Here is a 14,388-nt window from a genome sequence, read left to right on the forward strand (position 1 = left end):
TCAAGAGATTATGAGGGTAGTGGTAATGCTAGGCTTGCAGAAAATCTACCAGGTGGGTAAATGCATGACATATATTCTCTCTTAGCCTTTATGATTAGAACTTTAATTTGTTTCAAAAGAGCTTGTGTCTAGTTTTAAAGTATATTTTAACTTTAATCAGAACATGATGAGATATGTGTATATTGACTGTCAGTAATTGTGTGTCTAGTATGAGAAAACAGTTTTTTAAGGGCTGATTGCATCAGCGCTGTCTAGTTTCAAAGAGGTTTGGTTTGAATGGTTGTATATTAATACAAGCTGCTGCATCTGAAAAAGTTGTTACGACATGATCATACAGTTAAATCCAGATAATCTGCAGGCCTCATTTAACCACACCTATTTTTTTGTCCTGCGCAATTATTTGAATGGTTGAGCCTGCTTTTTTTTTTTTTTTTTTTTTTTTTTACAGAAGAAGATAAGAATAAGAATATTCAGTACATACTTTGTACTATGTTTTCCAAATAGGTTACTTTACAGAGGACTCTTCAAATCTATTTTACAATTAATTTTAACTGGTCTTGTGGACTGTGATCAACATTTAGTAGGCAAACAAGTAACGGCAAAACACTAGGTACAATCCCTCATTTGTTTTTGTATGCTCCTCCTTGTCATACAACTCAGGTTTCTCTTAAAATGGGACACTCCCTTTTTCATGACACAAGCATGTAGCACAAACATAGCAACAGCAAAATAGACATTTCTGCCCACTCAAGAAACCTGTATTCACTTCATTTCACAGGACATATACGCCTATCCACCAGCCTGGTTTTTTCAGCTTCACCAAACATAGGATACCCTACTTCCTGAACATTGACACTGAACACTGTGGCTGCCCGATCCGCCACTGTACACACAAGGAATCGTGCAGTCAAAAGACTTTTAGTATTGCCAGTATCAGGCCAAACATTCTCGTTCGACTTAGTTTTATCTTAATCAATTCAATAAATTACCTTTTTCAACTTTGTAAAATAAGTGAATGTCTATTGGCTGACTATTGGTGTTGACTAGAGACATTATCGGGCCTTGATAGGGATCAGCACTATATGGAGTACTTCCTTGTTGTGTTGTTAAGCTACCATGCAGTTATCCAGTGCTATTTATGTAGTAGCCTAGCACGGAGAAGCTAAATTCCCCTGCTTGTGTCAGAGTCTGGGAAAAGAGAGGGGAGTATTGCTCACCGTCTCACAAATCCAGCTGTGCACATAAGGGGAAGTACCTCTGCTGAGCCAGTGCTTGGCAGCCCATGGCTTGTTTATTTTCTCACTTATATTCTTGCTGTGTTTTGCTGTTCATGCTTTCATAATCCTTCTTCGTCTGTCTGTCAGCCTGAGATCTCCCTCTCCTACTCCCTCCTTTATCCTGTACATTTTCAGTAAGTACAACCCCCTGACACTCTTTAAAAGACTGAATTCCCAGCAGTTCCTCAGATTTCTCCCATTTACCCTGGGGAATTTTTACTCTGAGCTGACCACTGGCTTTGTGAATTAAGAAAGAATCCTCTTAAAGCAAATGGACCTGGACAAAAGTTTGTTTACTTGTCCTACAGATAGTTAAAGGAACATTTGACCTATTTGTTTACCAAAATTAGAAGATTGTACTGATTAATGAAAAAAAATATATATATGTTGTGTTAAGGATAGATCTTGACAGATAGAATACTAGAGGAGTGCAGTTCACTTTTGTCCTTCAGTAGCGATATGTTTCTAGCCTTTGTTATCCACAGGGGGTAAACATTAGGCTAATTTTAGGTCCTCTCTCAGTGGTTGGTTGAATTCTTGATGTCTCAGCAACACATTGCTCTTGTTTACAGTCGACCTAGGGTATCATTAACTTCTCTTTTTAGCCTTATGTTTTCCCCTGCTGTCACCAGACCCTGAGTAGTTAGTTATCCATGTTTCTGCCTAGAGAAAGAAATATATTGCTGTGGCAAAATAATTGTTTGTTTTTTTTGTATTTCGTATTTAACATAAAATCATGGCTCCAAACACTGCTTGCATGCCATCTTTTTATAAGGTATAGCCACTCAAACATGAAATATTAAAGCAGCAATGATGAAGAAATCCTCAATCCTTAGTGATTATAAAGAAAAGTCATTTTTAACATTTAAACCACAATGCATGAGTAATGAAAGAGACTTTAGTACTACTGATGATGATGAGAGGCCACATGTCCCGCAAATAAACCTTTTATGGCAGAACAGTTCCATTAGCCATGGAATATGAGCAAAGTCTGCCACAAATTTATTGAGGTTCATTGTTGCTAGGGTGCAGGGTTTCATTGTCAAGTGCAAATGTAGGCTAAATGGCATCCAGACTTTTGCTAATTGGCCACCAGAGCAGTTCTCCACCTCAGAGTGCTTTGATTCACATACTGTAAGGCTTTTTTTTAAATCTGGTCATTCATGTTAAGTGTCATTCGGGCTTCATGAATCTAATTTTGGGTTGTGGGCTGTGGGCCATCATCTGTCGGTAATGGTTTTATTTTTGGCCGAGTGGGAGACATTGTTCCTTTAAACATGGAGATAAATCTGAGATTGACCAATGATTGCCCCCTTAACTTTAATCATCACTTGACCACACTGACACATTTATAACAGCCTAACCTCAAGATTTCATTGATCCAGCTGGTAGTTAAAAAAAAAAAAAAACCTTATCAGAGATGACTTCACTGTGGTGAGCATGTACAGATTAGTCAAAGCGTTAAATGATATAAAACATGTAATGTTGGTTTTACCATGGGAACGGAATCATTGTAAACCCAAATCAGTGTGGTGGGTGACTGAAAGGGACTGCTATGCTGACCTACTCTACTGGCCTGATGCACCATAGCATACAGTATGTGTGCTACACGGTTGCGAGTTAATAACGTATTACAGTTAAAATGATTTGCCCTGAGAAGTAGTTGGATTTGTGAGAGCACGCAAACGCAATGTGGCCAAACGTAAAGATGTTGAGCAAAACGGCATCCCTTAAGGAGCTACTGGCAAGCAGCTACAGCCAGGTCTTAGGTGTGACAACAGTAGGACAAAAGACTGTTCAATTCAAAACAAAAATGCCGACTCCTCAAGAAGTTAGCATAGCTGCTATAGCATCAGTTATGTCAGAACATGAGTTTATTTTATTGAAAGAATAGAAGATACAGTGCTGAAGGCTTTTTTCAAATGGGTAATTTGATAAATACGTTCTCTTTTCTCAACTGGATTTGGTACCAACTGGCTCCGCTGTTGATAGTGCTTTGTCAACTGTTGATCTGGCTGGTCGAAGTTAGCCTGTGATAGATGGTGATAGACAAATGGTTTGCCCCAAGTATTTTTTGATTGCGCCCTTTTCCAAACAGTTTCTACCTCTTTTTAGATGGTTCTGTGTCATAAATCATCTGGCGCGTCAGGCTATAAAACAAATGCAGTCTAATAGAACAGCCCTTCAATAAACACAGGGATATGTCAAATAAACACATTTGTACAAAGTGTCTTGACTTCATCTCAAAGCAAAAGTTTTTTTGTTTTTTTTGCCTTCATCAAATCTGTCTACAGTGTACACCGATACCAGTTTATATCACTCTTAATATTTAGGACATAACCTACCTTTATGACGTTATAATGTTCAGTTTTTGTTGCATCACATTTTTTTTCATTCAAAGGAATGTTTTATTGTGAGGCTTTAGATGCAATTGATTGTATTAAATTATACAGAGGAATGTTTCTTATATTTTGTCCACCCATTCTATTAATGAGGGTTAGGTTTTATCACCAATTTTATCAGCAATTTCTCACCCAAACTTAAAAATTTAACAAGAACTATTTCTAGAGTCTTTCCACCATGGTGACAACACACCTTTTTCCAGTCAGTTTAACAGCCTAATAACAGTTAAGGCTGTGCTCTACTATGCCTGGGTGGAGGAGCATGAGTCCAATGCAGAGGAGTTTGGAAAGACGCGTGTTCACCAAACATAGTGATCGGAATTCAGCAGTGTGGGGCTACTCATTAGTTGCTGAAAAAATAACCACAAAGGAGGAAATGACAAACACACAGGCAGGAAATGAGGGAGGGAAGGTGGGGAGCAGTACTACCTAAATTGCTTACGTAAAACATGTAGTCTTGCATAATGTGGTTCTTTTTTTCTTCCCTGATTCAGTAACTGACCTCAGAAAGGAGTTTCAACTTAAGTTCAACTTAACATTTCATACAAACATTTGCATGAAATACTTTGATGTTAAATGCTGTAAACTCTGTATTTTTGGTTATGATGGTGCATTTGTTTTGGTGTTATGGTCATTTTGTGATTGTAATGCACTGTTCTGTAATCATAGATTGTCTCCCATCCTCTACCTTCCGTGTTTGGCTAAGACACTTAGTGTACACATACATAGAAGCTCAGGGAATAAAAGGTATTGCAACTGTAAAACAATATGAGAAATCATAAAATGAGAAACAAATGATTTCAGTTGCATCATCCTCCAGTTATCAGCTGCCATGTTGTACTTTTAGCACACAAAAGGAATGAGCAGTGAACAGTAGGTGTCATTAAACAGACTCCCTACTACATAACTTTTTACAGTGTGTCATTGCCTTTGACAATTTCTACAGACATAATGTAATCAACGTTGGCCAAAGAACAAACAACTCTTTATCTTCTACTGTGAGATAGGGGTAAGCATGCAGCCCATAAGAACAGTTCTCTCTAATTGCACCTCTGTTTTTGCTCACCTAATACTACAATTTGTCTGCCCCTCTGTCATTTGTCTGGCCTGAACTTGTCCAGTGATGCGTTCAGGCAGTACACATTCTAGGATTTCCCCACTGTTTTGCATTTTTATCAGTATGTGTGCCTATCGGCCCAAGACCTGGAGTTAGCCTCGATGGCCTCTCTAGATACACCATCAACATGTTTGCAACACTTATCTTTCCTGCAGTATTATGCTGGGTGGTATGGGCAGGCTCTGTCTAGTCCCACTGGAAATTCCAAAGATGGTCCTTGTTGCATTGTCTGGAATTTTAATTGTTTAGCTTTGTTCCCCAACCTGGGCAGCCATTAATTAGCATGATTTTTTGCTTTGGGCCACTTAATTGAGCAAGTTGTAGGTTTATCATGAGAAGAGAAAAAAAAAAAAATTCTCTAATGGAAAGAAATAGCTCCTGCTGTCATGCATGTCACTTTTTGTAGTCTTAATGACCAAGGTTGGCCTTCAGTTTAACCATGCCTATATCCACTTTGAGAATAAGTCAAATAATTAGTAATTTATTAAATGACATTTTAGTATGAATTATTCACTCAATGTGTGTTCATTTTTGACAAACCTCCCAATAAAGTCCTGCTTGGCAGAAAGAACAAATAAAGAAACTAATAAAGTAAAATAAAATAAACAAATAAAGATATACTATCTGAAAAGCCCATATTTGAATTAACTTATTTTAATCTTGCTTGGCAAAAAGCTGAAAAATAAACAGTGCTGATAGGGTGTCATGTTAAATTTTGAGTGTAGAAACATATATCCCACTAACAAGTACTAAAACTATTATAACCACAAGTCTCAATGTTGAACTGGGCATGTTCCCCCATGAATGTGGCCAAAGTAGATCACGGTTTACAACCACAAATGTGTACTAATAAGGCACTGAAAATGCTAGTATAATAGTAGTCCCCAATGATCATTATTTACCTATATACTTTGATGTTAGGGTTAGATTGAAACCCTAATCCTTGAAATTATGAGTCTAATAATAGACAAGGACTGGAGTGGAGACATCAGCCACCCTCATCCAAAGTTTTTCTGCTCATGGAACTGAAATTTCTCCTCGCTGGTTTCTTGTTTTTAGACCATTTATACACTGTCCGGCCATACAAAAGGTCACACGCTCTAATATTTTGTTGGACTAAGCTTATGCAGTGTCACAACATTAATTTTAGTCCAGAGTTGCATTAATTTTTTGCCAAGATCTTGTATTGATGATGGGAGAGTCGTCGGTTGCATAAAGGCCCCCACACACCGCCCAGACGTCTAACTCCCTTATCCAACCACTCTCCTACTGCTCTGTTGCCTCTTGTCTGACCCGTCTGTTGCGCGAGATGCAATAAGCAGGTGGCGCTTGTGTTGTGAGTTGTAAACGAGAGGCTTATGCACGCAACTCTCTTTACTTTCGATCAAAATGAAACTTAACTATTTCAGATAAAAACAGCTGCATACTGAACATGCAGCGAGGCATTACCAAACAAACACAAATTAATTCGTCCTGAACAAAGAGTCTCGTGCCAGGACTGCAAACCATGAAATCGGGGAATGACAGAACGGAGTGCGTAGAAAACCAATGCGCACACAGTATTCCGCCCCTCCCACACACCGCGCTGATTCGCTAGCACACCGCCAATCAGAGAACCCAATGGCTCAGACGTCTGACAGCCCTCCTCCTCAGACTTCGCATGTTAAGTCGGAGCAGACAACGTCTGTGCGGCTCCGAAAGCTTCCAACGCAGCTGAACACACCAAACATATTTGTTCCCGACCTCGTCCAAGACTCTCCAAACGCTTCAGACGTCCAACGGTTGGGCCGATGTGTTCCTGCCTTAAAGTCTTCTCCAGCACATCCCAAAGATTACCAATAATGACTGAGTCTGGAATCTGTGGTGTCCAATCAATGTGTCCAATCAAAAACTATGTGTCATGCTCCCTCTTTCACAATTTAAACCCAATGAATCGTGCCATTGTCATCTCGGAATATGCCATCAGGGAAGAATAAATCTATTGATGGAAAAATCTAGTCACTCAGTATATTCAGGTAGTCCTGATCTTATTTTTGGGGCACATGATGTTGCTGAACCCAGACCTGACCAACTGAACCAACCTCAGTTCATATTAATTCATTTAAAGTTGATGCAGGCCAAGAATTTGACCCTTCTGAAACAGTAACACATTTCCATGACCACAGGATATGTCCTCCAACAAGATTGTTTAAGATAAGAGAAGCTACTAGCCAGGGTTAAATAACTTGTTGCTCAAAACATATATATCACTGCAGTAATTATCCAATGGAAGGCTCTTACCTGTTTGCTTACTTACATCAAGGTGGTGACTTTTTTTGGGGCCAGGCAGTGTATGTCACAGAACTGCGAAATTTGTTTGCCTTTTTTGGTGCAGCCAACCCAGTGTCACCTTTTATCAAATGCTTGTTTGGACATCATTTACCATGGTAACAATAGATGCTTAAAGGCTATGGTGCATGTCGTTCAACCTTAAAAATGGTTTTGCCTTTTCAAAAATTGAAACCATACTGTAATTGTGACCTGGTTCTAAGTATTTACATTTATAGTAAGAATGGGCTGTGGGTTGAGTGCCACAGTGAGGTTAGGGATGTTGGGAAGTATAGAGAAGAGGATGAACACAGTTGATTTGGGCCTTTACATTGGATTTGTTGAAAAATATAGAAAATCACTAGCCATATCCTTCAATGGTCATCGGGCAGTATTTTGTCATGCTATCAGTCATTGTATATATTTGCAGTAAAAAAAATATCATACGTGTATAATATGTTATTTTCCAGTCTTTAAGAAAAATAAGACTCCTCTGAGAAGTTATGGTCTCATACAATGAGACATTGTTTATAATTTAGATATCAGGACAACTCCCATAAAAAATGGAGTGTAAAGCCAAACTAAGCACTTGCCAGTCAAGGAAAGGGAAACACTCCCAACTTCACATTACCCCTGGTAATCCTGAATGCCACGCATTGGTAAGCACTTCCTATCTGCTGCTCCAGCTCGTCCCCTGTTACTGTTCTAACAATGGACCTCAGATGGCCCATAAAACAAGTTTATGTCAACCTGGGCATAGTGTACCAACTGTTGCTCCTGCTTCCTTCCCGCTTTTGGGAATAATGCATTCCAGCTTTTATTAGAGTTTATTATTGGTAGGGCTCACGATCAGGTCTGGGAATGCTTTTAGTAGGCAGGCTATTGTTTGTGACCAGAGATAGCTGGTGAAAAGGGGTTTGGCAGTTCCTAAACACCAGCTGATGGATGAGTGAAAACAAGATACATAAGTGCCAAGACTAAGATGGGACAATAGTATCAGCCATCACTGGGGATTGGTACTGAGCTAAAACAGTTACTGAATCTCATTAAAAGTACTCAGAAAAGTTCTATTTCTGTCAGCAAGTTGCACTGTGTTGGACACAAACCGCACAGATCACAGTAAAAAGAAAAACACTGGGCTGAGAATGCCAAGTGTCTTAAACACATGACAAGAGCAATTTAGCATGATCTTAGACTTGGCACTCTCCGGGGGCGAAACAGGGTGTGAGCCCACACTTGAATTAGAGACTAACAGAGATTAATTTAATACTTGGGAGTTTTTTAATTCCTCACACTTTCAAGTCTACAGCGATTTATTGGATCAGGTTGCCAGCATCTATAAAAATCACATTTAAGACGTAAAAACAAATATCTGCTCTTGGCCTATATAATTATCTTGCATTTTCAGATGCCAGTCCTTCTCTCATTGGCCTAAGATAAATATTGGATCGAAGATGGTACAGACGGATGGCACAGGAAGACATAATTCTGTCAACTTGGGTCTATTCAGTGTGAAGATGCCCAATTTAGGTGTACATTTTGTTCTTAAAGCAAAACACTGTCTGCTGAGTTCTTTCCTTCACCTCAACATATTAACAATACATTAGACTCGCTGAAATTGTATCTTGAAGGAATCACTGCTCTGTGGCTCATGTGGAAATGTCTATTAGCTTTATAAAGTAAATCACAAGTTTAGACAAAGCAGTTTTCTCTTTATTCATGCACTGCTACATGGTAGATTGCTTTCAGCCAACCTGCTGCTGTCTCTCTTACATTTGGTTTTCCACCACATTGGTTCAAACTGATATATCCATGCACCTGTAAAATGGAATGGCATGAAATTTTATACTGATACTTTGAGTCCCCAAATGATAAATTCCACTGAATTTGAATTTGGGGACTCGAAGAATTTGGTGATCCTCTTGTACCACAATGATGTTGACAAGCAGGTCAGAGTGAACTAGTGAACAACTACTGGATGGACTCAGAAGGTCACAGAAGGATTTATTTTGTTGATATGGATTTTTCCTACAGTGCAGCAAGTTTAAATTTTAATTAGTTCAGTACTTTGATTTGTAACATGTACTGCCTGTTACATGGCAACGACTGTCAGGTATCAGTTTGTAACTTCCTGTCTCCTTCTTCCACTGAAAATATCTTGCGGCCTGTTGCTTTGTAATCTGAACACACCATTTGTCTTTTTCCAAAACTGATGATTTTTTGTTAAAGTTATCTGAGACTCTCAAGTCCTTTTCAACTAATTTTTTATGCTTATTTTGCAACAGTTTAAGATGGCTATTTTTCGTAATTTTCCTTGAAGAACATAATATTGTCTTAATTATATTCTTGAAGTCAAACCCACACTGCCATTCTGTCCGTTTTATTTGAATAGGTATAATTTAAATAAATGAATCAAGCAGGAAGAAAAGGCATTTTCTTTTAAAAGGCATAATCTTCTATAATATTTATGTGTAAACTGTGTTATTTTAACTGTGATTTTAACATGGGCTGCTTTGACACACTGGTACATGAGTACACAGAATGCTAAATTCTAATGTTTATCCAGTATATTTTTGATATGCAGTGTTTAACACTGATATTAAATCAAGTCCTAATATTTTAAGGTAATACGATTATAAATGGCTTCCCTTACAGATATGTGCTCTTTTCAAATAAGGAAGGTATCAGTGGTTTATTTAATAGATGTGACAGGTTTTATCATAAGCCAAGTTTAGGTTTAATCATTTGACACCGGTTTAGCCAGTGTGTTGTGACAAAATAATTGGATTATAAGGTCCAGATTGATCCAGGCAGTATTGTTTAGGGCTATGATGTCGACCCCCTGTGGATGAAGCCTAAAGAAAGATGTTTATTCCATACAAAATAATCTAGAGGGCATGTAGATTATTTTTCTTTGATTTTATATCATCAAAAGTTAAATCTCAGCTCTGAAATAGCCTAGATTGTGACTATAACATCTTTTGTTTTTTCATGTATCAAATCAGTACATTTTCCGCAGGGCTTATCCTATTCATGACAAAAACACATAGATTTGTTTTGGCACACACAGCCTTCAGCAGAGCGTATAAAATCAATTCAGGGAAGAGTCTGTACAGACTCACATGTCTACACACAAACACACACATATTGCTACACATGGACATTGCTTTTTGGCTCATTGCTTTTCACCATCTCTCCCCCCATGTACGACCAATGTTTTGCTCAGCATTCAAGCACGACACTTACCTAACTCAAAGTCAGAACATAGGGTACAATACGACGAACCAGTGCAGTGTACTCTTATTGGCCATAGCTAAGGTTTTAGCCATGATAGCATCATGACAAAAGGGATAGCAGTGTTGATTTGGTGTTGTCTGGCAGTCAGTCCACCACTTTGGATTTGTATCAGATAGATTGTCGTGAAACTGTAATAATGCCTGGACCTTTCCTCAAGTGCCATAGATGTTGACATTTTTTTTTACATTTATTTATGTTAGTACACAGAGAGTCCCCACAAAGTGAAATCCACTGTCATTGGCCAGTGAATAGCACTGGAGTAGTTGAGGTTAACTACTGTCCTGAGGAAATGTTAACTGTTATTGTGGGGGGGGTGTTTTTCAGGTGCTCCTGCCCAACATACAGGAATCTTTCTTGTTCCTGTGTTTTTTTTCCATATAACATAACTGATTTCTCAGCCACAGGTACCTTCATCACAACTGTATATATTGCGCAGTAATACAGTTCCACTGCTCTTCCCTTCACTACACTTATGTTATTGTAGAAGCTTAGTTTTGTTTACAGTGTCTCCTACCAATGAAACCAAAACTGTGTATCAAGCCTTTTTTTAATTGGCCTTGGCCTACTTGAGCTCTACTTCAGTTGTACAACCCCCCGTCCCCCAATACACATTCTCACACACACACACACACACACACACACACACAATTCTGATCCCTCCTCCTTGCCTCTCCTCCTCCTCAGTGGAGTTTCACTGATATTCTGTGTCACAATCCTGACACAGCACTTCCTTAGTTTCTCCTCAGCTTCAGCTCGCTCCTGCCCTGGAGCACTGACTGCCTCTTTTGGACAATGCCCATCCTTGTTTGCATCGCCCCCTCATTTCGGGAATCCCGGCATTGCTGGTAACCACTGGTGGATCAAGAAAGATGAGGTCACCGTCTCTGTTTAGCCTGGCCTTGCCATCGCCACCCCTTCTCCCATTGCAAGGGGGTGTGTATGTCACTCTTAAACAATGGAAGCCTTCTCCATTGGGCTGATATGGGCTGCCAGACCCACAGACAGACAGACAGATAGACAGACGGATGGACGGACGAAGAGACAAGTTATCCATGTCAGAGCGTTCCCGCCTGAATGTAGCAGCTATCAATGGTTACAGTATTGTCAACACATATTAACCCTCCCTCCCACTCAGTACCAAAATTACTATGTTTTCCACTTTGCTTATCATATAGGTTGACCTGTGTTTAATCAGCTTGAGAGCTAACGAAAAACAATGCTAAACTGTAGTTAAACATTTGCTCTGGCACTACACTTACGTCATTTGGCTGCATGTCTTTTTGTCGAATCCCAGTATCAGTCTGCCAGCCATATTTCACTTTCATAATGAGTTTGGGAAGGACTCAGTTTCACTTTTCAGGGACTGGACAGACCTACATCATGTCTCAAAACTACTGGAAGCCACTTACTTTCATCTCCATCCTTTTCACAATAAAACAAAATGGGGAAAAAGTTTTCCCTGGTGCACTTTCAGTCTTATTTTTCTACAAAATTATGCTTCAGTGTTGTCAATGTTAAAAGATAGGGATTGTGTGAAAATTATAACTGACAAGTGCCAGTTTTTATCAGCAGCATAGATCTCTTGAAATTATCAAGCACAGTCATTTGAAAATGTGTGCAGTAAATTAATTTTGCTTTGCTCTTGCTGTGTGTGTTTCTCCATTATAAACCTCTCACTGTCCATTTGTCTTTAATATACCTGACATGTTTCCTGCAATTTGTTTTTTGCAGTGATGTTCGCATTAATTATAAGGATTTTATTCCTTGCGCATCAATGGACAGGTCCCCTTAAGAGAGCAAATCTTCAAGTGCTGTAGAGGGTCGCATTTGGTCGGTCCTGCTCACTCGTATGTGACAGGTGGTTGCACATGATTATAGTTGTGTCCTGTGAATTTGCAGTTTGGTTTCTGGCGATTCAGACCATTCAGTCATCGATCAAGTGCTGTTTGTGATGACATGCAAGATAGACTGTACACTAAGCTCAATTATAAATAACTCTGTATTAGCACCTGCTCAGGCCTGTGAGAGCGGAGCAACCATAGCAGACGTGTCTTTTCAGGAGGGGGGCGGGTGCTTGAAGAGACACTAAAACAGAGCTTTCAGAGAAAGAATGAATGGAGGTTCTGCAGCGATGAACAGTATAAGTGTTAACATTAAAGCATGTAAGCATCTTCAAAATAAAATTATGAGCACGAAAAAGAACACAATATGGGACCTATCACACATGCTATAAACTATGCTGTTATCAACAATCTAAAACTATCAGTCAGTGTGGCAACAAAGGTCAAATAAGTTGAAGATGAAACAGGTCAGGCTCAGTACTTTTCCATATCAATCTAAATCTCTCTCTGGCAACAGGACATCCTTCAGCACACCCCTTTCCGTTTGATCTGGTAATGGGAAATACCATTTGTCAGGAATAGGCTATTATGGTGTGTGTCACTGAGTCACTCATTCTCCACTTTTCCCAATGTAGTCTCAAGTGTCAGAATCTCAATGGTTGTACAGATTGATCAGCTCCTTGGGAGTTGTCATACAACCACCTAAGGGGTCATCGACAAGGACTGCCCAATTGCCCAAAAGTGAAGTGGCACACAGGGCTTGTAAATGTAATAACTCACTTGCTCAATTGGGCAAGTGGTAAACAACAATTAAGCAAATCCTTTTTTCCAAAGCTGTACCAGCTAAATCTGACATCTGACTCCTCATCTCTTTTTTGAGTTGCACTTCCACTCCACCGATCTGGCACACAGAGAAAATGGCAGCAGGTATAGAAAAAGCACAAAATGAATTGTGAAACTCAGTTCACTTCATTTAGTAAAAATGGAGTTAGCTGGGTGACATTCAAGGATGTAGGGGACACGACAACTATTCTTTGCCGCAAGTTGAGAGAAAGGCTGATAAGATTAGATATGGCGATTATCGTTATTTTTGGTTTCTATTTCATTTCAGCAGATACATTTTCAAACCAATGTACAAGTAAAAGTTGACTTCGGCCAAATAGATTTCTCACCCAGTCAGAATTTGTTGTTAATGCAATATTGAAATCTCTTGTGTACATGCCAAATAAAGCTGCAAATCCTCTCAGTTGATTTGCTCTCTGTAATTATAATGATGGTTTATTGATTTTTCATGCTAACATGTGGTTAACATGAAACAAAAAGGATTAATGGCATGTCTTATGTCTGTCCTTATGCCTCTTCCTCTACCTCAGCACTTGGTCCAGTGGGATGCTGGGAACCCAGAATGTTTGCTCCAGCTGGTGAAGGAGCTTATCCAGCAGTACCACCACTACCAGTACCAGCGTCTGCGAGACAGCTCTCGACTGCTCTTTGAGTATGAGAGCCTGCTGGAGGATCCCAACTACGGCCGCAACATGGAGATTTATGCCGGACGCAAGAACAGCTGGGTAAGCAACTGTTTAATGACCTTGCTCATACAATTACAAAACCAAGAGCCATGAGACGGTATTACAAAATCTCTCAAATGAATACTTCACCCTGCAAACATTCGTCATGTTATTCCTAAGGCTTGGTTAGCATTTAGTTAAGAATATCAATACTTGATGATATGATGATTGAAGTTTGAAAGTTGCATTGAGCAAGGTTTGAATTCACCTTATGCCCATATGCCTTTATTCAAATAATGCTATATTTATGGAATCACATTAATATTCACAGTTAGACAATTTATGACATTTTTATATGCAAAGCTTAATGGAAATTTCTGTAGGAAATGGCAAGTTATAAGACTTCCTGTTTAACTGTAAAAAACTGCTAGTGTCAGACAAGTCAGTCATATATTTTTGGGTTGAAAACTTAAATGCTGCCCCATGGTACATTATTTTCAAATCAATGTGGCGACATGTTGGTAGCTGGGTCTGTATGCCAGTGTAAGACAAATTCTTCAGGAAGATCATGATCAGTACATAATCAAATGTTATTGTTACACTATGTTGACAGGATGTATATGGTGTCTTAATGTGTAT

The 14,388-nt window shown here is 39.1% G+C and overlaps 1 protein-coding gene across 3 annotated transcripts in view; it reads left to right on the forward strand.

The window, feature by feature from the left end:
• The window catches only part of babam2 (BRISC and BRCA1 A complex member 2), an 82,369-nt gene that overhangs the window by 9,404 nt on the left and 58,577 nt on the right, over positions 1-14,388 (forward strand). For all 3 annotated transcript variants that reach the window (XM_037125393.1, XM_037125395.1, XM_037125394.1), the window contains exon 5: positions 13,615-13,809. In XM_037125393.1, the coding sequence (XP_036981288.1) occupies positions 13,615-13,809 (195 nt within the window). The remainder of the gene's footprint in view (positions 1-13,614; positions 13,810-14,388) is intronic.

The sequence above is a fragment of the Acanthopagrus latus genome, chromosome 16 (genome assembly GCF_904848185.1).
Source record: "Acanthopagrus latus isolate v.2019 chromosome 16, fAcaLat1.1, whole genome shotgun sequence".
NCBI lineage: Eukaryota > Metazoa > Chordata > Actinopteri > Spariformes > Sparidae > Acanthopagrus > Acanthopagrus latus.